General features: G+C 41.9%; 1 protein-coding gene across 1 annotated transcript in view; it reads right to left on the bottom strand.

Annotated features, from left to right (window-relative positions):
* Window positions 1-21,868, bottom strand: part of HECW1 (HECT, C2 and WW domain containing E3 ubiquitin protein ligase 1) — a 246,062-nt gene extending 224,194 nt beyond the window's left edge. The window contains exons 1-2 of the mRNA XM_075557535.1: window positions 21,550-21,868; window positions 9,297-9,404 (exon numbers count right to left, since the gene is read on the bottom strand). Coding sequence (XP_075413650.1) covers window positions 9,297-9,404; window positions 21,550-21,838 — 397 coding nt within the window. The 5' untranslated portion in view covers window positions 21,839-21,868. The remainder of the gene's footprint in view (window positions 1-9,296; window positions 9,405-21,549) is intronic.
* Window positions 21,869-25,521: the final 3,653 nt, after the last annotated feature.

Below are 25,521 nucleotides of genomic sequence, written 5' to 3' on the forward strand. Positions count from 1 at the left end.
AATGGTTGTAGCAATATATAAATAGGAAACTGCCAGAGAGTCAAGCCAGATTCAGGAAAGGATACGGAAGGAGGAATATCATTGCTGATATCAGCTGGAAGCAGAGAATACGAGAAAGATGTTTATCTGTTTTATTGACTATGCAAAGGTATTCAACTGTGTGAATTCTAACATTGGGAAGAATGGGAATTCAAGAACACTTCATTGTGCTTATGTGGAATGCACACATAGACCAGAAAGCAATTTGAACAAAATAAGAGGATCCTGTATGATTAAAATCCATTAAAGGTATGTATAAGGATTTCATCTTTTCACTATACTTGTACAATCTGTATGGTTAGCAAATAATTCAAAGAAATGTACTACAAGAGAAAGGATGGGGCATCAGGATTAGAGGAAGACATTAATCTATAAATTGCACATGACACAACCTTGGTTGCAGAAAATGATGAAGATCTGAAGCACTTTTTGCTGAGAACTACAGCCTTCGGAATGGATTACATTTCAGCATAAAGAGCCAACACAGCCCAGGATTAGAGGAACTCTTACTAACAACCTGCAATATGCACATGACACAACCCGGCTTGTGAAAACGAGGAAGACCTAAAGCATTTGCTGACGGAAATCAAAGACTGTAGCCTTCAGTGTGGTTGCAACTCCATGTCAAGAAAAGCAAGAGTCTACTAATAGACAACATTATAATACAGGAAGAAAAGGCTGAATTTGTCAAGGACTTCGTTTTACTTTGACCCGTAATCAATGCTCATGGAAGCAACAGGGAATCAAACTATATGTCACATTGGGCAATTCTGTTGCACAAGGTCTGTTTAAAGGACTAAAGACCAAAGATTTCACGTTGAAGACAGAGGTAAACCTGATGCAAGTCACGGTTTTCTCAATCAATCTATACGCATCGTGGCATTTACATAATCTGTTGCCAAATTGAGACTTAAGAGTGAAGGGGTGGAGCTTAGCCTGTCAATCAGTCGCAGCTTGATGACCTCATTTGGAGGCACTAAGGAGATAAAAAGCTCATTGGAGACCAGAGACAGATTCTCTCTCTGGGAGATATCCCTTCTGCCCAGACACATGGAGCTATGCTAGAGCCTTGCAGTTGAAGAAGCCACATGGAGACCCCTGCCAGCGTTGAGGTTTGTCCACTGCCCCTGGATCCACAAGACTTTCCACCCACTGGCTTGTGATCTTCCTGCATTCAGCATCATTGTATATGTTGCATAAATCTGTAGAGGAATTTATAGACTTATATCAGACATATGGGCTAATATTGGACTTATGAACTTGCACTGGACTGGGCTGGGATGCCTTCTTAATGTACAATTTCTCTTTGACATAAAGTTCTCTCTTATATACATATGAGTGTCTCTGTGATTTTTTTCTCTAGTCCACCCAGACTAACATATACATGGAACTCTGGGGCAATAAATAAGGATGACCACAGAAGAATCGATGCACTTGAATTAACTTGATAGCGACTAACATTACAACTATATGTGCAGGGGAAAGCTGTATGACAAAAAAGTAATACCTTAGAAGAATCGATGCATTTGAATTATGATGTTGACAAAGAATATTGAATATGGCAGAGACTGCCAGAAGAATTTTCTCTTGAAAAATGATTACTATTTGGGAAATTACATTACCTTTGTTCATAATAAGACGAGGGGGTATCCTCTAAAACTGGAATTTTTTTTCAAAGTTAAGCATTTAATTTATTTTACAAAACAACCCAATCACCTTCAAAGTAGTCTCCATTACACTTGAAGCATTTGTCAAATCTGTGATTCCATTCTTGGAAACATTTTTCAAACTCATCTGTTTGGATGGCTGACAGCACCTCCCTTGTTTTTTCCTTCATCTCTTCTAAGTTGTCAAATTGCTGAACTTTCATGTCCCTCTGCATTTGCTGAAACAAAAAGAAGTCTCTCGGATCGAGGTCATATGAGTAAGGTGCATGGGGCAAGACAGGCAGGCTGTGTTTTGTCCAAAACTGGCACACCGAGATGGCTGCATGAGCAGGTGCATTGCTGTGGTGGCCAAACCAGTCCCCTGTCTGCCATAAATCAGGCTTTTTTTGTAACACACTGTTAAGCTATCTTTTCAGAACCTCTGAATAGAAAGCTTGATTAACAGTCTGACCTAAGGGAACAGACTCCAAATGCACTATGAGTCGATATTTTCATCTGTTAGAGAAGTTGATGGACATTCAGAATGAGGTTTGTCATTAATCAGCATTTCACCTTCTTTGAGATGAGAAAACTACTCATATATTTGAGTTTTTCCCATGTCCTTGAAAGCTGTGTTCACCATCACAACAGTTCTGCAACATATTTCCTGAGCAGGAAACAAAATTTCACAGCCGCACACCATTCTCTTAAATCAGCCATCACAAAAAACAAGGTCCTCGCAAACCTGCTTTTACAAAAAAAATTCACTTTGAACAAAGAACCTTCCCAAGAGACGCCATTGGGTGCACTAACTCAGCTCAAGTTGCTCTGTGATTGCCCAGTGGGAAAGCTCCCCTCACCCAGCACATTTTCACATTTTGGTTGTTTTCTTTGGCACCCCTCATCTAGGTAATATGTGGGTGCTTTGAAAACCCCATTACATTTTAGTTCCCCTTTTCCCCACAGACTTTGGAAGCACCCTTGTACATAACATCACTTCTCAAAGCACCGAGACATTGGCAGTTCAACAGGATCTTCTAAAAGTTCTCACTAGAATATGTTTCTAAAATTTCATACATCTAGACTATTCAACTTTTCAGTTATTTTGAAGAAAGTTTTATAGGCAATTTATTTATTTTGTTTTTTTTAAAACAGTTTTCTTGTTACAGAATCCCCACGTGGTACAATGAAGCAGTTCAATCATATTAAGAAGAGTTGCATAATTATCACCTCAACCAATTTTAGAACATTTTCTTTCTACTTATTATACTAATTATTACCAGTTTTTCCTTTCCCCAGACTCCACTGACCTAACCCTAAGAAACCATTAATCTAGTTATTGTCTCCAGATTTACCTAGTCTGAATTTTATAAACAGAAAACCAAAAAATAAAATAAAACAAAAAACTAACAATAACAATGTAAAACAGAGATACACCTTAATCAAAATTAAGTAGAAAATATAAAAAAATATAACAACTTGAAAATGAGTCAAAAAGGAGACCATGTGATAAGGTGTTAAATTGCAACTGGTCTATATCTGCCATAATCCATTTGCAATGCATTTTGCACAATAGCCAGGCTGTTCACATCCCTGGTCTGTAGACCAAGGGGATGAAGCTGAGGCTTAATCTGTGTGCATTTCCCCTTCATTTTTGGGTGTTGTTGTTAAATGAAATAACTTTTAAATGGGTCAAAGGAGATAAAATGAGATATTGCATTTTAACCTACCTTGAAAGTAAAGTCGACGCTACAGTGCTCTCTGTCTGAGCACCTGGTTTGCAGGAGGCTGTGGAGGACAACAAAACCGAAACTCTAACCTCACTACTGCGGAGTCAATGCCGGCTCATAGCAACCGCTTTGGGTTTCCAAGACAGCAACTGCTCATGGGAGTAGAAAGCCCAGTTTTTCTCCTGTGGAGATGGTTTGGAACTGCCGACTATGTGGGCATCAATAGCCCATCAAGACCACTCCACCACCAGGGCCCGACAAGGCAAGCCCCGAATGTGCAGGCTCCACACAAAGATGAAGCCTGCAGAGAATCCCCTGTCCTTGTTTTTTTAAACAGACACTGTGACATAACCAACTTTCATTTGTTTATGACAATATTTTAAATATTTTACCAAGCGTTTAGATTTTACAACCGTAATATCATTTTATTAATATTTAAAGTGCATTGTCACTATTATGATAATTACATGAAATTATTTTTATATGGGCTACGCATAAAACACACAGAAATTTTGAAAACTAACTCAAAAAAGAAAGATGCTATTACTGAGTTAATGCACAGCACAAATTTACCTTTTTTTTACACTGGCTCATATGGTATGGGTCCAGAAGCAGGAAATTTTAACTATGAGAATGAGGAGGGGGCATGGCTTTATAGATTATGGTCGCTGCCTTTCTAAATTGTTATATTACTATGCAGAGCTGGCAAGCTGGATCTGATTCACAGTGGCCTTCTGTGTAAGAGAGCGAAACTTTACCAGGGAGCAAAGACTCATTATAGATCAGGACCGAGAGCCCACTAGTATGTCTCATAATCTTTGAGAATACAAGTTTGTAGCTGGATTGTTCTTACTGGGATTTGGAACGGCACATGGTGCCCTGGTGGTAGAGAAGGTGGCCCGGTGGTATAGTGGAAATGCAGTGGGCTGCTAACCACAAGGGAAGCAGTTCAATACTTCCAGCTGCTCCTTGTGTGAAAGCGATTTCTACTCCTATAAAGCGCTGAGGTCTCTAAAACTCACAGGGGCAGTTGTACCCAGTGCTATAGCGTTGCTAGGCATTGGCATTGACTCAATGACAGTGAGTCTGGGGTGTGGTTTCTATTAGTACTTTGAGCAGGAGCCAAGGCTATCTCCAAATAAAACCCTCATTCCTTAGGTGAGCTGATGCTGTGTGGGGAACCCTAGTGGCACAGAGGGAGCAAGATGAGGTGTTCTGCTTCCATAAAGATCTATAGTCTTGGGGGTCTAGAGAGTCTGTTTAGGGTAGGAATCAACTCTATGAAAGTGGGTTTTGGGTTTCGTGGCCAAGAATTGAAGGGCACCAATGCTAACCCAAAGGTCAGCGTTCCTCCCTACACCCCCCACCCCGTTTTGGATACTACCTGGGAGACAGAGAAAGAGATAAATATCAGTCCAGCAAAGTGTGCCTGCTAGGGTTGAAGGGCAAGTATGGTTGAAGGATGTGGGTGAGCTTATGTTGGGGGTGGACATGGGCAGAGAGGCTTCATTGATTTAACAGGAAAAGGGGTGAAGCATGAAACTTTGGAGCAAGTGGTAAAAGAATGGAATTTAAGGCATTTTGTCTAGTATCACTGTGCAGGGTGGATTAGAGAGGGCTAAGCTAGAGTCCGTGACATATGTATTAAGAAAAAAAAAACAGAAATCTCTTGTTGAGAATTGCAATATCCCTAACTTGAATTAAGGGATTAAGATGGGGCTTTCTACCTTCATAAATGGATACAGTCTCAGAAACTCATGGGGGCAGTTCTACCCTGTCCTATAGGGTCACTGTGAATCAGAATCCACTCACTGGGAGTTTTTTTCTTCCTTTCTTTTTCAGAACTCAAATTAAAGTTCTAGTCACTTCACCCTTCTATATGTCTATATTGTTGTTAGGTAGCATGGAGCAGGCTCGGACAGTTTTTACAAGAGAATGAAACACTGCCCAGTCCCACACAGCCCTCACCATTGTTCCTATACTTGAGCCCATTGTTGCAGCGACCATGTCCATCCATCTCATTGATGGGCCTTCCTCTTCTTTGTTGTCCCTGTAATTTCTCAGGGGTGATGTCCTTCTCCAAGGACTGGTCTCTCCTGACACGTCCAAGAGGAAGTCTCTTGCCTCTTAGGAGCACTCTGTCTGTACTTCTTCCAAGACAGATTTGCTTGTCCATTTGGCAGTCCATGATACTTTCACGATTCATCTCCAGCACCACCATCCAAATGCATCAATTCTTCTATGGTCTACCTTTTTCATTGTCCCTCTTTCACACGCATATGAGGCAATCAAAAATACCAAGGCTTGGGTCAGGCGCACCTAAGTCTTCAGTGTAACAGCTCTGCTTTCTAATAAGCGGTCTTGTGCAGCAGATTTACCTGATATGTTGTTTGATCTTTTACTGGTGCTTCCACAGATAATCGTTGACAGCTTCAATCTTTTCTTCATTTATCCTGATGTTGCCTATTGGTCTAATTGTGAGGACTTTGTTCTTCTTTACATTGAGTTTAAATCCATATTGAAGGCTTCTATCCTTGATATTCATCAGCAAGTGCCTCAAGTCCTCCTCACTTTCAGCAAGCATGTCATGTCATCTGCATATTGCAGGCTGTTAATAAGTCTTCCTCCAATCCTCATGCCACATTCTTCTTCATATCACCCAGCTTCTCTGATGATTTGCTCAGCATACAGATTGAATAAGTACAGAGAGAGGACACAGCTCTGATGCACACCTTTCTGATTTTAAACCAGGCAGTATTTACTTGCTGTGTTCACACAACTGCTTCATGATACATGTTTAAGTTCTGCATGAGCAAAATAAAGTATTCTGTAATTCCCATTCTTCCCAAGACTATTTAGAGGGTTTTTTTTAATGTTACACACAGTGGAATGCTTCAGCATAGTCAAAACAAAAGTCAAGAGTAAACATCTTTCTAGTATCTCTGATCTCATTAACGATCCCCTTGTTCGCCTCCTCTTCTGAATCCAGTCTGAACTTCTGGCAGCTCCCTGTCAATGTATTGCTGCAACTGCTGATCTATGATCTTAAGCAAAATTTTACTTGTATGTGATATAAATGTTATCATTCTATAATTCAAGCACTGGTGGATTACCTTTCTTTGGACTAAGTACAAATATGGATCTCTTCCATCAGCTGACCAACTTGCTGACTCAGTCTTCCAAACTTCCTGGAACAGATAAATAAGTGCTTCCAGGCTTCATTAGCTTGTTGAAACATTTCAATTTGTATTCCATAAATTGCTGGAGCCTATTTTTGGCTGATGCTTTCAGTGCAGCTTGAACTTCTTCCTTCAGCACTGTTGGTTCTTGCTCATATTCCGCCTCCTGAAACAGGGGGATGTCGACTTGTTCTTTTTGGTGCCGTGATTCTGTGTATTCTTTCCATCTTCTTTTGAGGCTTCTTGCAAAATTCAATATTTTTCCCTTAAAATCTTTCAAGGTTGTAACTCATGGGTTAAATTTTTTTCTTTAGCTCTTTCAGTTTTAAGATCTACTGAGCGTGTTCTTCCCTTTGGGTTTTCTGACTCTGGGGCTTTCACTGTGTTTTCTCAAGCTGTTCTTTGAAATTTTCTGCTCAGTATTTTTTTACTTCTTCATTTCTCCTATTTGCCTTAGCTACGTGACAATCAATAGCAAGCTTCAGAGTCTCTTTTGACATCCACTTTAATCTTTTCTTTCTTTCTTTCTTGTCTTTTCAATGGCCCTTTACTTTCTTCAGGTGTGATGTTCTTGATGTTCTCCTAGAGCTCAGCAGAGCTGTTCAATATCTCAAATCTGTTCTCACAATTCAGATGGGATAAAACTGCAGCCAAATTTTTGCTCTGGTGGATTGTTTTAATTTCTTCAGCTTCTGCCTGAACTTATATAGGGGCAATTGATGGTCTTTTAGACAGTCAGCCCCTGGCCTTGTTTTAGCTGCTAATATTGAGTTTCCCATCGTCTCTTCCCACAGAAATAGTCAATTTAATTTCTGAGCATTCCATCTGGAAAAGTCCATGCACATAGTAGTCTTTTGTGTCATTGAAAAAAGGTATTTGCTAAGAACAAACAGTTTTGCAAAAGCCTGTCATCAGACCATAGTTTGAAATTACTGCTGCTTCCTCTTGGTTTCCAACTTTTACATCCCCATCGCCAATAATTATCAATGCCTCTTGATTGCATATTTGAGCAATTTCAGATGGAAGACATTGGTAGACTTCTTCAACTTCTTAATAATTAGACTTTGTGGTTGGTGCATAAATTTTAATAATACTTGTACTGATTGGTTTTCCTTGAAGGTAGAGAAATATAATCCTATCATAGATTGAATTGTTCTTAAAACTAGATCTTGAAATGTCCTTTTTGACAATGAATGCACTGCCCTTCCTTTAGATTGTGTCACTCCTGGCATGACAGAGCATATGATCCTGATTCAAAATGGCAAATACCAGTTCATTTCAGCTCGCCAGTGCCTATGGCATGGCTTTTTATGTGTTCCATTTCATTTTTGACCACTTCTAATGTATCTAAATCCCTAATTGTTACATTCCAAGTTTTGATAATTATATTTTTTGTATAAGTGTTCTGTTAGTGAATGAAGATTCCCCCAAATTCCACTCCCACCGGCTTGACTCCATTCATGTATCCACGGTCCACTGTACTCTGAGACAACTCCCGAGTCACATTTCTAGTGCCTTCTGACCCAAGGGGCTCACCTGCCCACCATATCTACGACAATGTTCTGTTTCCATTCATTTAGCCCCGGTATCTGACCATGATTCAAAGCTAAGCATAGATATACAATCTCCTGAATGTCTTCTCATTCTGTGTTAGCCAATGTGAAAAGGGGAATCTGGGCCATTACTGGGAATGGCCACCATACGTTTCTGGAGGGCAAGCACCGGGCCTTTCATCTTCTAAATTGATAGTCCTTGCATATAAAGGGCTTTATAAATATGTATTAAGTGAACGTGTGAAAATGAAGAGACTTGGCAGCAAAGCAAGCTCGGGGACACATTTTTTCTTGGGCCACAAGTCAGATAACTTCTTAACTTCAGACTCTCAGACCACCCTGTGAGAAGTAGGCAATTGAAAAAAAAATAGACTATCCTATTGCCTTTCTGAAGTGCTATATGGAACAAACACATGCAAAGAATAAGAAGGTAGTTCATGAGATTTGCCTATAAAAGCACTCTCTAGTGCCCCGCGGAGGAAAAGGAACTATACAACAGCATTCTGGGCATTCCTTCAGCTGGCAAGATTGAGGCTCATAGATATTTCCCCATGCAATGAGCAATGCACCAATATAGAAACCTGTGGAAAAATCCCTGCCTCCTTCTGGAAATAGTTTTATTTTGAAGGCAGAAAGAAATCATCGTGTAAGATACATAATGGTATCAATGTATAGTCCCCATTCAGAGGAGCTGCAGCGAGAGCCAAAGACCAGGGAAATGTGTGGAATATTAACAACATGCAGGGACAGGAAGGACTGGCCCCAAAAGGGCAGGATTAAGACAAACCAATTCTGGAAGGCAGCACAGAGGAGAGACTGTGGCAAAGGGAGCGACCACATCGACATGCCAGCGAGGGAAAATCAAAGGCAAGGAGCCCAAGGGTGCTAGGCTAGAGGGTTATGAGCATGAACCAAACATTTCATGGCATTTAAGGAGTAGCTCTCCAGGCGAGCTTCAATGGCTGCTAGCCAATTGTTCTAGATCTCATTAGCTAATTATTGCTGAAAGAATTCTAAGCTTCTCATTAAATTCCTATCTCTCTTTTACACGATACAATTTCTAATAAGTGGAAATAGTGCAAGCAAACAAGGAAGTGTGCAATTGAATTCCACTTCTCCCACACCTGCTGAAAACCAAGAAGTACTCACGTTCCACAAAGTATGAGCTGGCATCGATCTTCCAGATGATCTGGCCCCGATGAGAACCATTGACTCCACGGTTCTTATAATCCAGGAAGTTTTCGGACAAAACTTCATCTACATCCCCGAAGGAAGAAAGTAGAGGAGAAAAACTTATCAGTCGGCAGCCTGTTTTTTTTAAAGGAGCAAATGATCATGACACTTCCAGCTTGACAATAGAAAACAAGCATCTGGAGTAACGATGCCCATTTAGTCTGAGACTCTCATCTCCGCCCCATAATCCCCTTGGCAACAGATCCTACAGTGATCAGCTTGAGCTCCTCCAGAGGCTGAGAAATGGTTACGTCTGTAGCCACTCATTTCACTTGTGAATGGATTTTCCAAACCGAAGAGCAAGCCTGTTCCCGTTGAGTCAATTTCAATTCATGACATCCCCATTTGTTACTGCTTCGTAATCTTAATGGAAGATGGCCAGGACTTTCTTCTGCAGGATGGAAGGCTGGGTTTAAATTGTCAACCTTTTAGGTTAGTAGCTAAATTCCAACCATTGGTGTCAGTTTTTACATATGTAAAATCTCAGCAGTATAATCTTTCTCCTAAACCATCCACTAGCAGACCGTCTTAAGAACTGAAAGGAACTAAGCACTGGGCTGCTTCACTGCAATGTCTGTGGTTCAAATCCACCAGCTGCTCCTGAGAAAACAGATGAGAATGTCTACTCCCATAAAGCTTTGCAGTCTTGAAAGTTACATACGGGGTTGCTATGCGTGGAGATAGACTCAGTGGCCAGTGGTTTTGGTTTTATTCAGAATTGAATATAAAGCATCAAGAAAAAATAATCAGTCACGTTTAAATCTGAAGACAATTCTCATGGACCCTATCTGAGATGTTCTCTTTTTCACCCTTAATATTCTGTTTCACCATCGTCCTATGTATGTGACTCATTCATTTATTCACCCCTGCCTGCATGCACTCACAAATTCATTTGTTTAAAAGCATCCTTTTCTCTGCTAGATGCTTGGGGGAGATACAGGACATTATTTGGGTAAAATCCATATGGTCTCTTCTGAACTAGCTTACAAACTACTGAGGAGACAGATCTGATGCAGTAAACCAAGGAATGAACCTATCATTCAAAATTGTAATCAAGGCTAGAAAGGCAAAGAAGAGATGCTCCGACAACTAACAAGGGAGAGGCCAACAGTGTGCCAGAAAGGTCCAGAGGGATGAGAGGAAGCACCTGGCAGGGAACAAGAGTGAGAGTTGAAGGTGGGGCAGGGAGTCAAACTTCTTATTTAAGGGCCTTGAGTCCATAGAAATCGGTCAAGAGAGCTTGGTGGTTGATATGTGCTCCTCCGTCTCCTAGTCTTTCACTGTTCATTTCCTTTCAGCCCATCGGGGTTCTTCAAAGAGCTGAGGCCTGGAACCGTATCCACGGAGACCTGGTGGCAGCCACCTTCTCGGTCCCAGACACTGTCCTTGCAGTGCAGAGTCAAGAATTGGAACTCCATAAGCAGTGGGACCTGCAAGAGTTTTCTGGGCTTTCCATAACAAACCATCATGAAGATAAGAATTTTATTGTCTTGTATTTCTGGATCCTGGAACTTGGAGACCAGGGTGCTTGCCCTGTTGGTTCCCTTGAAGTCTCCATTTCATGTCTATGTTTTAACTCCTGTAAGTGCCAGGTGTGACTTGGCTTGCAGCTGCGGACCAGAGCCCTTCTCTGCCTCCTGGTATACCTGTCTTTCTCTCTTAGAGAGCAACACGCAGGCTGGACTAAGGCTTGCCCTATTGGAGCATGATGTCATGCTACTCTCACTGATAACATCTTTAGAGCCTCTATTTCCAAAGAGTTCCGCTCACAGATAGAGGAGGCAGGACTTTGCCATCTCAATTCAATCCACTACATGAACACTGCATTTTCTACTTCACCAGAAAGTACCCATCTGAACTGGATAAGTCAGAAGCTGTGGGGAAGCTTAACTTTGAGCATCAAAATCTGCCTCAGGGGCTAAGGGATGACTGTTTCTACAGGGTTCTGGAGAGCAGGTAGGCACAGCTCTGGTTGAGGGAGGGAGGAGGTGAAAGCTGTCCTTTGCCACCACTCAGATAGCTTCAGGTTCGCATCCCGAGTCGGGATGAACTGTAGAAACAAGAGGCGAGGAGGAGTCAAAAGAGCGGGGTTTCCAAGGTCCTTTTGTACCACTGACCAAGTGTGTCTCTCTGATTTCTCATCTGCAATGTTGGGACCCCAGAGGCGCTGACCTCACAGCAGAGGGTTAAATGAGACCACTGGGAAATGTGCTGTGGCTGCTGTGTGGATTGTATGTTCCTGGTGGCTCTAACGTTGGCGAGACGATTGGGTAAAGCAAGACCATCACTGCCTCATTAACAGTAATAACGGTTTGTAGTCATTGGAAATTTACTTGTTTGCAAAATTTGCTTGTCTTTAAATTCACAGTGTGTGCACAAAGCACTGTTTGGGTTACGAAGATGATTGCATAATATGTCTTTTACAGTAATTGCCTCAATACTGCAGGAAAGTATACTGTTTTTCTAGCCCTCTGGGTGTTGAGTACTAACATAACCAGCTTCATGCCCAGAGAGAAATTTGCCTCACTACAGCAATTCTCTAGGGGTGGTGTTTACCTGAATGCATCTACTCCAGTTACCAGAATATTCCCTTTAATATTCACGGCCAAGTGCTCATACACAATTGCCCTGGGAAACAGGATGCTCATTCATGCACAGATAAATGTGTATTGAGCACTTTATTCCATTCTAAATAGGGGGATAAGCCCTAGGGAAACACTGGGGAACGAGACTTGCTGTATGTTCCTAGGGAGTTCCTCACCTCTTTATTGTCTGTTTGTCCCCTGATGTGTGACAACTTCACACACAGCGGAAGACAACATGGCCTGATGCTGCACCAACCCAATGAGCATTTTGCAGATTGAAATGGACTGTTACTATCCACGGCGGGGTGGGGGGGTGCTCACTGGTTTTTCAGAAGCAAATTACTGGGCGTTTCTTCTTAGACTTCATGTGCTTTAGTCTGGAATAAGCACATGTGCCTGAACTATGTCAGGAAGAACGTGGCCCCAGGATCTGGAGGAAGCCTCATTAACCACCTGTGATTGGCACTTGACACAACCTTGCTTGCTCAAACCCAATGAAGACTGAAGACTAGAACCTTCCATATGGATTACACCTTAATATAAAAAGAAAAGAAAATCCCCATAACTGAACCAATAAACAACATCATTTTTAATGGTAAAATGCTTGAAGCTGTCAAGGATTTCATTTTGCTTGGATTTATAATCAGTGCTCAGGCAAGCAGGCATCACGAAATCAAATGACATTGCAATGAGCAAATCTGCTGCACAAGTGACCTTTCAAAGTAATAACAAGCCAGATTATCACCGAGAGCCCCAAGATCTACCTGCCTCAAGCCAGGGGTGCACACACACGTGGAGAAGCAGGACAATGGGTAACGAAGGCCACAAAAGAATTGATGCCTTGGATTATAGCGCTGGAAAAGAATATTGAAAGTACCATGGACTGCCAGAAAATTAAAGAAAACTGTCTTGAAAGAACTATAGCCAGTAATGCTAACAGGAGAGACCAGTCTCTAAAAATGACATCACGTTTTGCAAAATAGAGTCAGCAAATACAGGAAAGCTCAACGCGATGGATTGAAATAGTAGCTGCAACAAAGGGTTCAAACATAACACTGATTATAAAGTTGGTACAAGAACAGGCAATGTACACCGGGGCCACCATGAGTTGGAGATGACTCAACAGTAAAACACATCTGTGCTTGCACACACACACACACACACAAACACACACACACAGCGGGGTGGGGAGTAACACAGATACAGAGAAACAGTTAACTCTAGTTAACTTTTTGATCATGCAAGTAGATCTAAGCCACAGAGGAAATAATCAATTTGTTATAAACTATAATGCATCCAGCTTGAGCAGCCCAGAAGATACAGAAGGTTGCTTATATCCATAGGCACCAATATATGGTGGTGTTTCAAAGATGCTATTTTAGAAAATTAAGTTTCGATTTTACTATGATGTATTCTCTCTCTATGCTGTCCTTCTATTACATGAATGTATCTTGTTTTCATTATTTTTGAATTTATTCTTGAGAAAATTCTAGTATGGTCTAGGAAGATCATGGTCCAGCACGACATAGCAATACGTATAATTTATTAAAATCTAAATTAATGAGAAAGTAAGTTTTGCATCTTATTTACATCTTATGTCTACTTATGCAACTATATTTTTGTGTTTGGAGAAGTGTCTGGTGGGTTTGAACTGCCAACATTTGGGTTAGCAGTCAGGTGCTTAACCTTTGTACTACCAGAGCTCTTCTTTAGATTTCCATAAATACAATGCCCTATTTATTTTTAACTTAAGCAGTTTTAATAAGACCTGTTTCCAATTGAGTCAAAGAAATGGTTATTAAAACACAACAATAATATTCCTTATGGGTGTTTTAAGTTATCCAATGATATTTTAATATTAAAATGTAAAATTAACAAGCAAAATATCTGTATATTTTCTTGTTAGTTAAACATTCTGTTGGTTAGTGGTATGGTACTAGCTTTCAAATTATGTATCCTAAACCAATTATAAAATTCTGCTCCCTTAGTTTGAGTAAACCATGGACATTCTTGAATAATTACACCAGTTGCCATTGAGCTGATTCCAATGTGTGCCAGAGTAGAAAATCACAGAGTTTAAACTGGTTGATTTTTTCTGTGTGTGTGGAAGTATAGAGCCAGTGTTTTCTTCCAAGGTGACTCTTGGTGTACCTAAGCTTTGGACCTTTCAGTTGACAGACAAATGGGTTAACCAGTTATGCTATTCAGGGACCAATAAATAACTAGATATTGTCAAACTCAAAGAGGCATTACTGAATTAATAATCATAAATCCCTTCATTGAGAATACTGATTTCTAAACAGTCTGACTTTATGGACTTAGTTTTGAACAAACCCAAAGTTTCTGTCCATTTACAAAATGCTTCCCTATTCCCTGTTGGTTTGTTAAGAAGCTCTTCTGCATTATACCCATTGAACAATAGAGCACACATCTACTGAAACAGAAAGAAGCCTAGAATTATATGGTGCCCCCCGTAAAATTAAGCTACCTGACAAGACAATGAGGACTCTCCCATGTGGCGGTGACACACTCTGCCTTACAACAGAGACCCGTAAAACCAAAGGGAATGCATACAGCTGAGCATTCTAGAACATTGCAAATCAAACAAGTAGACAAAGAATTAGATTAAACACTGATCAGTAAGGGACACAGGAAAAATCCATGATGGAGAACAGATATAGAATGAGGGCCCCATGCTGCAGCTGTTGAGATGCAAAGAATACCACATGGGGCCACTGAGAAGCCAACTTCATGGGATCCTCATTGGGATAGAGACTGTGTGCATGGATCCTGAGTGGAACAAGGGGACGAACATGTGAGCTGATGCTGGGAGGGAAAGTGCCAGGAAGCAGGCAGGCATCCGGTGGCACAGGGGACCACCAAGTAAGGAGGAAGCCAGTGAAGGGGGACAAAACAATTCTCTAGGAGAGAGCCCTGGTTGTTTGGGTTTAAGGGTCATGGATGAGCAAGACCTGGGAGGTGATGATTGGAGATGCTCACCTCCAGCAACCTCCCTCTTCCTTGCCTTAATATGAGTTTGGGTTGGAAGTGGATATTCAACAATGCCATCTTAGCCATGCCCCTGGCTTACATGACTGTTTTGCAAATGAGAAGCACTTTGTCCATTTTCCCCCGTTGTACCTTCCTATTGATCAGAGGTGAGGCTCGCTTCAGCTGCCACCAAGATACTGGCTAGAAATGCCACCTGTGTTGCCTCACACCTACCTGATTAGTGTGGGTTACCACCCACCTTCAATAGCAACCCACCTCACTGGTTCCCAAACCTACTGTGACAGGTTTTTTGTGCCAACATGGCACCTGTTAGAAGACACGGGTGGAGTTAGCCTGTCAGCCAGGCCATAGCTTGATGACCACCTTTGGAGGTCCAACTGAGATAAATGGCTCTAGGGAGGATGATCTCTCACTCTCTTTGCCTTCACCGCTGGCTTGGTGACCTTGATGGCTGCCAGAGCCCAGGAGATGTGTCTACTGCCATTAAATTCAAAAGAGGGCAACCACCAGCCTGTGATGTCCTTGCATTCTACATCATGGTATGTAGTTTCCTGAATCTCAAGAGGGACTTATGGACTAGTATCAGAGTTAGGGACTTGAGTTGGACTGGGTTGTGATGTTCTCTTGATATACAATTACTTCTTAATATAAAGCTCTTTCTTACACATATACAAGTGTCACTAGATTTGTCTCTCTGGGTTGAGGTCTCATTTTAAGGGACTATGAGACTTGAGTTCCCTTGTGCCTATGGCTTATACTGTCACAGGTGTCTTGATGTGCAGACCATGCACCTTGCTCCTGCCCTACCCATGGGCACACATTCCCTTGGATAACATGGCAGCCAATGTTTCTACAACATCATTTTAGATATACATTTTATGTTTCCTTTTCTTGTATTCACTTCTTCTGTCTATTTATTTGCCCATCTTCTTTTACCTTTATTTTAATGAGTTTTCGCTACATCCTCTTTTTTACCTTTTTAATTCTGCCCCATTTGACAAAAGGAGGACATTGTTTACCCACTATTAAGCCATACCCACCAGACCTACCACTACTAATGGACACAACAGGTGAATCCTGGCACTTACTCTTGTACCACAGGACACATGCTACTCCTGCTGCCTTTGTTCCTCTTCACAACCGGCAAGCAGAGACCCCCATACAAACTCCCAATGGCCCCACCTACCCAGAGACAGGGAGAGTGGCCCAGCACAGCCAAATTCTCATCTAAAGCAGCATGCACAAACTACCTGCCCAGCAATATTAAAACAAATCAAAGCCAAAAAAAAATCTGTGTAAAAAAAACAACATTTAATCCAGAAGTAAAAACAATTCCCAATCAGATTCCAACTTCATTCTTTAAAGAGACGGAGATCTAATCATCATCTTTCTGTGGAAAGCAAAGGGACCATAGATAAGCAAAGCACCACAAAAGAGGAATAAAACAGGAGATCTCAAACTTCCTAATGCCCCAAACTATGTCAATACAGTTGCCAAAGCAGATGAGTACTGGAACAACAACAAAGAGCAACAGGACGGGATTGAGAACACAAATGTAAATGCATGCACCTGTGGACAGCTGATTTCTGACAATGGGTCAAAGAGATAGTCTCCTTAATAAACGGTGTTGGCAAAACAGGATATTCATTTGCAGAAAAATGCAACAGGACTCCAATCTCACACTACATACAAAAATGAAACCAAGATGAATCAAAGTATTGAGTAAATGTAAAACCCCCAAACTATAAGGACTACACATTTTAAAGGCGGTACAAATGCATGGGCTATACTACAGAACACCCTAAGCATATCTGAAAGCACAGAAATAGAGAGGGAATACTAGATGGCAGGGACCTCCTAAAAACTGGGCATGTCTAGGCATCAAAAGCTTTTAACAAATGGGTCAAAAGAGAATGCACATAGTGGGAAAATATATTTGGTAATGACATACTGGATAAGAAACTGATCCTTAAAACTGAGGAAAAAAAACTTTCAACATAGCGACAAAAACCCACAAATTATCGACTTAGTAAATGGATAGAGGACATGAACAGACAATTCACCAAAGAAGGCATTCAGGCAAGCAGCCAACATATGAAGAAACACTTGAGCTCGCCAGTCATTGGACAGATGCATATTAAAAGAAGAAGGAGCTTGCACCTTCATATCAGCATGCGTACAAACAAACAAAGCAAACTCAGTCCCATTGAGTCAATGCTCACTCATGGTGACCCTGTAGGTTTCTAAGACTGTAACTCTTTAAGCAAGTAGACCACTCTGTCTCTCTCCTGAGGACTGGCTGGTGGTTTGGAACTGCTGACCTTGCAGCTAGCAGCCCAACACACAGCCACCACACCATCAGGGGTTTTATAGTGATGTTGAAAACAAGGAAAATAATAAATGCTGGCGAAGGTGTGGAGACAGTAGAACCCTTTTGCGCTTGCTGGTGAGACTGTAAAATGATGAACTACTATGGAAAATGTATGGCGTTGCTGTAAAAAGTTGGAAACAAAACACCTTGAAGAGATAAGTAGTACGGGGGTCTCAGGTCCATTGGGGTAACACAGTCCACAAAGATAATGTTCTGCATCATTTGTCAGTGAACAGGGACTGGGGCTTTCAAATGTGATGAACAGTCATCTAAGGTGTAACTATTAGTCTCTCCCCAACCACAGCAAAGAATAGTGAAGAATTAGAATGGAAGTTGCCTGGAAACAATTGGTCCAATTAACTAATGAATCACGGGAATAAACACTCAACACCATGAAAGCAGAAAAACAGCTGCTGCTGGGCTGCCACAATCAACTGCTCAGAAAAAGATTCCCTTAAATGATTCTGGATAGATCTGGAGAGGAGTGTGAAACAAAACGTAAAATCCTAAACGATACATACAGGAGATTCCCTGATACTGTGGCCCTAAGGAAAACAGCAAGTCTGGAACTGCTGTTAGATTTGCAGAATGCCTGCTGCTGACATTCCAGTCAACGACAGACAGGTCTATAAGGGAAATGATAACACCAGAGGGGCATCCACACCTTGGAATAAGGAAACACCAACAATCATTTACTGAAGGTCAAGGTTAAGAGTTAGAAAAGGAGGACTGAAGATGGGACACAGAGAGAGGAAGGGCTGGATGTGATGGCAGCGTGTGAGCATTGCAATCAATGACATGAAACAAAATGTGCGTGGATTGTTGAATGAAAATGGAGTTGATCTGCAATCTACCCAATTCAAAAGAAAACCAAGGAAAAGACAAATTCAAGATAGATCAAAATAGCTAAATGTGAAACAAACTATCGTGTTAATCAAAGGAATAATACAAACAGACGTGTGGGCCCATGTAGATGGCCTATATAACTCTGAAACATAAGCTAAAACACACAAGCAGCAGAAGATATGGCTGTGATCATCTAAAATTAAATATTTATATGCATGAAAAGAGTTGAATGGATTATAATAAGAGCTGTAAGAACCCCCATTAAATGATTAAAAAAGAAGAAATTAAAAATAGCACCAAAAAAAGACCTTCAAAAGAATGAAAAAAAGAATCAACAGACCGTGGCCGGGGGCAGGGCCGGGGTCGGGGAGATTTAGCAATGCTATGTTCAACAAGGGCCCAATTCCCAAAATTTAGACATAATTTCACATCAACCACAAAAACACAAACAACATCTAATTAACAAACGAACAAATGGCCAGAGGACAAAACAGGCACTTCACCAAAGAATACATTCAGGTAGCTAACCCACATAAGAAAATTGCTCAGAATCACTAGTCATTAGAGAGATGCAGAATAGTGAGAGAAGATCATCTCACCCCAGCAGCAATCGGAAAGCTCACAATGATAGAAAACAGCAAATGCCAGTGAAGGTATGGAGAGAACTCATCTACTGCTGGTGGGAATGAAAATGGTGAAATTGCTGTGAAAAACAATAAGGTACTTTTGTTAAAAAAAAAGTTGCAAATAGAAATATAATTTAATTCAGCAACCTTCCTCTTAGGCACATCCTAGGGAAAGAATGGCCAGGACATGAGCATGTATTAGTATAACCTCTGCTGCAGCATTGTTCATGACCTCAAAGAGAGAGAAGCCACCTAAGTGCCTATCATTTGGTGACTGGATAAACCAACTGTGGTATAAAACAAAAATGGAACACTATACAACCATACTCTACTAAAAAAATCACAAGAGTAATTTGATTATCTGAAGATGAATGCAGAATCAGAATTGGAGGAAGGTTTGTTAACACCCTGCAATGTGCACCTGCCACAAGCTTGTTGCTGAAAGTGAGCAGGACCTGTAGCCCTTGCTGATGAAGATCAAGGATTGCAACCTTCAGGATGGATTACGACTCAATGTCAAGAAGACCCAAATCCTCACACTGGACCAACAGGTGACATCATGATAAACAGAGAAAACATTGAAGTTGCCAAGGATTTTGTCTTGCTCGGATCCACAAGCAATGCTCAGGGAAGAAGCAGTCAAGAGAGAAAATGATGCCCTGCATTGGGTAGATCTGCTGCACAAGACTTTTTCATTGTTGAAAAGCAAGGATTTTGCTTTGAGGACCAAGGTGAGCCTGACCCAAGTCATGGTATTTTTCAATTGCCTCATATGCATGGGAAAGTTGGACACTGAATAAGAAAGACCAAAGAAGTGTATTGCAATGATGGTGCTTGTGAAGAATATTGAAAGTCACATGGTCTTCAAAAACCCAACATCTCTCTTGGGAGAAGTATGGCCAGAAGGCCCCTGGGACAAAAATGGCAAGATTTCGTTTCCCGTACCTGGGCATGCTGCCAGGAGAGAGCAGTCCCTGCAGAATGACATGGTGCTTGGTAATGAAGAGCAGCGTCACAAAGAGAGAGGCCCTCAAGGACATGGATTGACATGGTGGCCGTGACAATGGGCTCAAACATAGGACCAATTATAAGGATGGCACGGGACCGGGTAGTGTTTTGTTCTCTTGTGCTGCTGTGGTCAGAACTGACTTGAAGGCACCTAACAACAATATCTGATACTGTATGTGTTAGTCTGGGAATTTCAGTGAAACAAATCCACAGAAACTCATGGATAAGAGAGAGTTTTATATAAAGGTTAAGTGCACATCAAGAAAACATCCCAACCTAGCGCTGCCCAAGCTCCCAAGTCCAACATTAGCCCGTATGTCCAACACCAATCCAAAGTCCTCCATCTCACAAAATGTACGCAATGATGGCGACTGCAGGAGGCAAGCCTAATCAGTGAACGTGTAAGCATCTCAGAGCTGGCAGGGGTCTCCACGCAGCTGCTCCAACACCCAGGGCTGCATCAGGGTAGGACCATATGGCTTCTCCTTGGTGATGTGTTGCAGGAAGTGAGCCTTGCCAGCTGAAGCAGGGAACCGGCTAAGGCAGCTGCACCCTGGTCCTATCAGAAAGCAAGAGACCCGAGAACTAGAAAGGCTAGGCTCACTGAGCCATTTATTTCTCTGCCCTTCAATTAACCCCACATGTTAATTGGCCAGGTTGGCACAATAAACTACCGCAATACATAACAAAGAATGGTTGTTTGCTCTCATGAGACTCATGACTATCCTTGTAACTACCCTCCGGAGTAGTTAGTTCTGCACTATTATGCAGAGCACAATGAGTGAGAATAAGCTCAATGGCAGGGATTTTTTTTAGGTTTGGTAACTATATATACATGTATGAAACAGAGCAAACAGGGAGCAAGAGTATGCAAACTTCTTAGGCACAATTGGCCAGGGAACTTGGGGCCATCAATCGGCATAACACAATCCACAAAGACAGTGTTCTGCATCTTACTTCTAAGAGTTGTGACTGAGGTGGTAAAAGTTTGTGAGTGGCCATCTCAGGAGCAAATATTAGTCTCTCATTGCCTGGAGCAAGGTAGAGTTATGAAAATTGAAAACACATGAAACAATTAGTTCAATAGACTAATGGGCCACTTGAATGTCAGTCTCCCCAACCCTGAGATAAGAAGAATGTGATGATGTCAGGCTACCACAACCAACTCTTCTGAAAGGGATAATAGTAGGTACTAGATAAAGTGGAAGAAAAATGTGTAACAAAATTCAAAATCATAAGAAAACCCACCAGGCTCACAGGTCTGATAGGGCCTCAGCCACCTTTTAACCTTGAAGAAAATGTATCCCCATGGCTCAACTTCCAGCCCAACTATACACAGGTCTACACTGTGAGCAGCAGTATCAGGGGGCAAACAACCGTATGACACCCCAAAAGGTAGCCTTTGCCTAGGGATAAAGCTCAGAAGGAAAGCATGGATAGGCAAGAAGGGTGAATAGAAGCAGTAACCATAGGAAGGACTTGGGAAGACTGCTTATTCTATGGATTTGGAACTTTCTAGCCCTTGCGATTGCATGAATCAGTTCCCTAAAATACATCTCTCCATATGGTTTATTGGTTTTGATTTGCTAAAAAGTCCTAAATAATACAATATCTAAAAGTGACAGATGAAAATTGCATAATGTAGTTGTTGAAGTCTAATGCCACACACAGTTCACTAGTCAGAGTCAAATAGTGGTCCAGGCCGGCAACACTCTACTTACCAATGAGGTACATGCCAATCCAGTCTCCAGCATCCACCTCCTCCTTTATGTCCCAGTGGATCACCAGATCCTGGGAGTGCCCTATGGAGTAGTAGGAGCTGCTGACCATGAGGGTAGAGCGGCTGTCTGAGGTGACCAGGTCAGTGTCACTGGTGGAGCGTGGGATGGTGACAGGGTCGTGGGGGCCATTCCTGATGTCCATGTTGTGGAATTGGTCAGGGTTGTAGCTGTAGCGGAGTGGCTCCTTGCACCGGCGCCGGCTCTGTGAATTCCTAGATGGAGACGCCATGGCAGCCAGGCCCAAAAACCTATTCTGGTAGAGATTCTGGGGAGGCAAGCAGACGAACAGCAGATCAGGAGATAGCAAACATGAAACGTTTGCTAGAAAAAAAAAACAGCCATTAGTGAGCTTCCTTTCCAAGCAGATTTGAAACACGGCAATGAACCTCTTTCTCATTACAAAATCTAAAGGGTGGGTTCTCACAGGGCAGATAAGAACAGAAATATGGTATCACCAAGGGGTCATCTACTTTCATATTTTCAGTGGTCTCTGCCTTTCGCCACGCCCTCTAGCCTCCCTGAAATTAGAAGGGCTGAATTAAATGTAGAATATCTCTGGAGACGTGAGTCACCCCCAACAAAGTGCCATCACTTGAGTTTCCCCCAAATGTATTCAACTGGATACATTTGGATCCTCCTTGAGGGTAAATGGCAGTGATTCGCGCTGAATAGTTTAGTCCACCCTGCGGTATTCAAGTTTGTACGCACACCCCAGAATGAGAGGTGGTCCCTGCTGGTGAAGGGCCATTCCCCTCTATTGAGAACCCTTCCACGTACAGAATGTCTCCAGGTAATCTGAAACCTCTACTAACCATTCCAACATCCTAGTAATCTTTCGTGAGCACTACAATGCTCAATAAAAACTCAATCTCAAAGGACGATTGCTCCCTTAGAGTCAATAGTATTGCAGCAAACACGACACTTTATGAGGAAAAGATGCACGTTTACCACATGGCACACTGAGAACAAGCTGAGCGGATGCAGAGGAGCAAGTGAATTGCTTTAGGTGGTGATTACCTATAAAGCCTGGGAGCAAGAGCTTACGGGGACTTGTTTTCACACAAGAAAGATGATTTTGTCATCATCACAGCATCCCTACCATCCCTGAATTTTTCATTTCAGGAATTTTTTTTGTTTTTACTCTTTACTTTCATAGTTATCAATATATATTAATATATACATTTAATTAAATGTTACAAAAATGTCGTGCCCGGCGTTAGAGGGGTATACTAAAATTGGGGTTTTCAATGTACATTTTAGGCTTCCTGCCTAAAACTATACACACTGTTCTATAATGAAGAACACTGATTTTCCAGAAGAGAAAATTAAAGCCAAAAAAGTATTTAGTTATACAATTAAGATCCCAGGGACATAGACCCCAAGCAATGTAAGCCATTGACTTTCTGTTCAGCAGCCAGGTGGACCAGACCACAGCAGCCGCCTACTGGTCAAATTAGGTCAGCCTATTTAGCCATAACTTAGGCGTGACGTGTTCTATCTGCCACGACCACGGCACGGATAAAGAGTCTGTTATGTTGATAAAGCGTGGTGCTGGCATTCTGAGTCTCGGTCCTTCCTGATCATGTGGCAGGTACTGTCGTTCATTATGTGTGTCCCGCGATAGGGACTCTTCTAGCTCTGCCGGCGGGAACCATGGCATCACTATGCACAGAAAAGCCACACGTCAAAAAGCATCGCATCACACTATTGGTGCCGTATGTGCTATTTTTTTTTGGGGGGGGGAATCTGTGTCACTACAACAGTATGAGAATAGACAGTCCGTGGGTTGCCTGGAAACCAGTTCTCTTCTCTAGGCCCAGGGAGTGCCTGCCCCTCTGGCAGTGATGGCGGGTGGGCGAGGGAGGATCTCAAGGAACTAAGTATGTGGGGGGAGCTAAAATGGATTGAGTTGTAGGTTAGAATTCTAGTCCATGTACCTGCGGGTATTGACTCTGGAAAGAAAGTTAATGCGAATTATATTATGACCAAATACGGTGGCTTCTAAATCTAATCACTTCTGGATTCTAAGAAGGAGCTAATTAGACACAGAGGCATACACATGAGAGAAAGACAGATACCTCGTGAGGATTGTGTACACGTGACAGAACCAACGATCCTTTGGAATTATCTGCAAAGTAGGACTCAACAGTGCTGAGACTCTAATGTGAACATTTAGCCTACAGACGTGTGAGAAAATATTTGCTGTTAACGGCAAGATCAGCAGTGTGCAATCACCAGTCGCTCCTTAGGAGGAAAGTGAACTTTCTATTTCCATTGAGTTCCAGGCTCAGAAACCAATAGCAGTTGCTACCCTGCCCTGTGAGGTCACTATGAGCCATCATTGGCTCAATGGCAGTGAGTGTGAGTGCTAGATGGCTATGACAGGGGCTGTGTGACACAATCTTTACCAAACTTCAAAACAAGAAAAGGCTGCTCTAGAAGACAAACCCACTTCTCTTTCACTGTTCACTTGATGTGGCCCAACACCACCAGACAGTAGTCGTATGAGGATTCAAGTCTATATGAAATTAAATGGAAAAATAATTATGCAGATAATTATATGTTCTTGCTTTAGGAATTAGGCCAAAGCAGGGTTCAGGCCAGGGCAGCACTTACCAATTTCTTAGCTGTGTATTCCTGGATGATTGATTTAATCTTTCTGAACTTAAGTTTCCATCTCTGTGAAATGGGTTTCTCATGGAGAGAATGCAAGTCAAGGTCTTAGGAAGTGTTCTTTAAATAAGTTAAAATCCCAATGACTATTAGTGCTTAGTGGAAACGCCACACTGGAACAGATACCTGTGAGACAGCCAGGATCATTCCCTGACCAAATGTCTCCTCATGGCCTCCCTAGTGCCCACACCCATGCATCTCATTTTAAAACAAACCTACACATTGCTCTAGTCATTTACCATGGGAATTCCTTACAAAATCCAAGTGGAAAGTGTTCCACGACCTGAAGTGCTTGTCTGTCAAGCATCCCTATATGCCAATTTTCAGGTAGAGGGGAATCTCCCTGAATTCATACGCTTTTGCCTTCAGTAGGATTTTTTTTTTTTGCTTTAGTGGCAAGAAGGCTAAGAGACAGACTTTTATCCATGTGGTTTTAATCAGAGCTTCACAAAGATTACAGCATGTTTCTCTTTTGTTGAAGAGAGAAATTCTGCTACGGTAAACTGTCAAATTACACCAGCCATCACCATCCACGTGGCGAGAACAAATGCACTGAGAGAAACAGCCAAGGAGGACGTAGGCTGGTAATTTACTAGGTTGGAAAAGAGCCGTTGGCCTGGAATGCGAAGTGCAGTCTAGCTTCAGAGCTGTTTCCTAAAGACCCCACTTTTTCCCACCTCCGGATCTTGGTACCTTCCTCCCCACTGATACATGTACTAAAGCACCAACTCTGCTAGAACCTCTCATTCCCCACACCCAAGACCCGGTTATGCAGCTGTTTCATCCCATCGGAAACCCATCCCCCTGCAGAGTTTCATATTGGAGCACTTCTAGAAGACATATCTACGCAAACCCTTAGAACCCGAAGGCCAAAGGCCCCATTTTCTCCTTTTTATATCTACCCTCTGTATTTTTCACAGTTCTCGGCATATCAAAGACCTTCAAGCTTTAATTAATAGAATTTTCTTTATTCCTGAAAGGGTTTAAGGTGGGGTTATACAAATAGATACAATACAGAAAAATAGAATCATTTCATAACACAGAGAGCAAACCATAAAAAGAGAAGGTAAAAGATAGGTCAGAAAGCGGTTTGTGAAAACGCACCCCATCTTGTCCTGAACAAGCGTATCATTAAAGGACTCACTGCCGATGCTTCACAAGACACACACACACACACACACACACACACACAGAGGGCTGTTCAACAGCTGAGTTCTTCATGGCCTGTGGTTTGTTTTG

Source organism: Tenrec ecaudatus, chromosome 9 (genome assembly GCF_050624435.1).
Source record: "Tenrec ecaudatus isolate mTenEca1 chromosome 9, mTenEca1.hap1, whole genome shotgun sequence".
Classification (NCBI taxonomy): domain Eukaryota; kingdom Metazoa; phylum Chordata; class Mammalia; order Afrosoricida; family Tenrecidae; genus Tenrec; species Tenrec ecaudatus.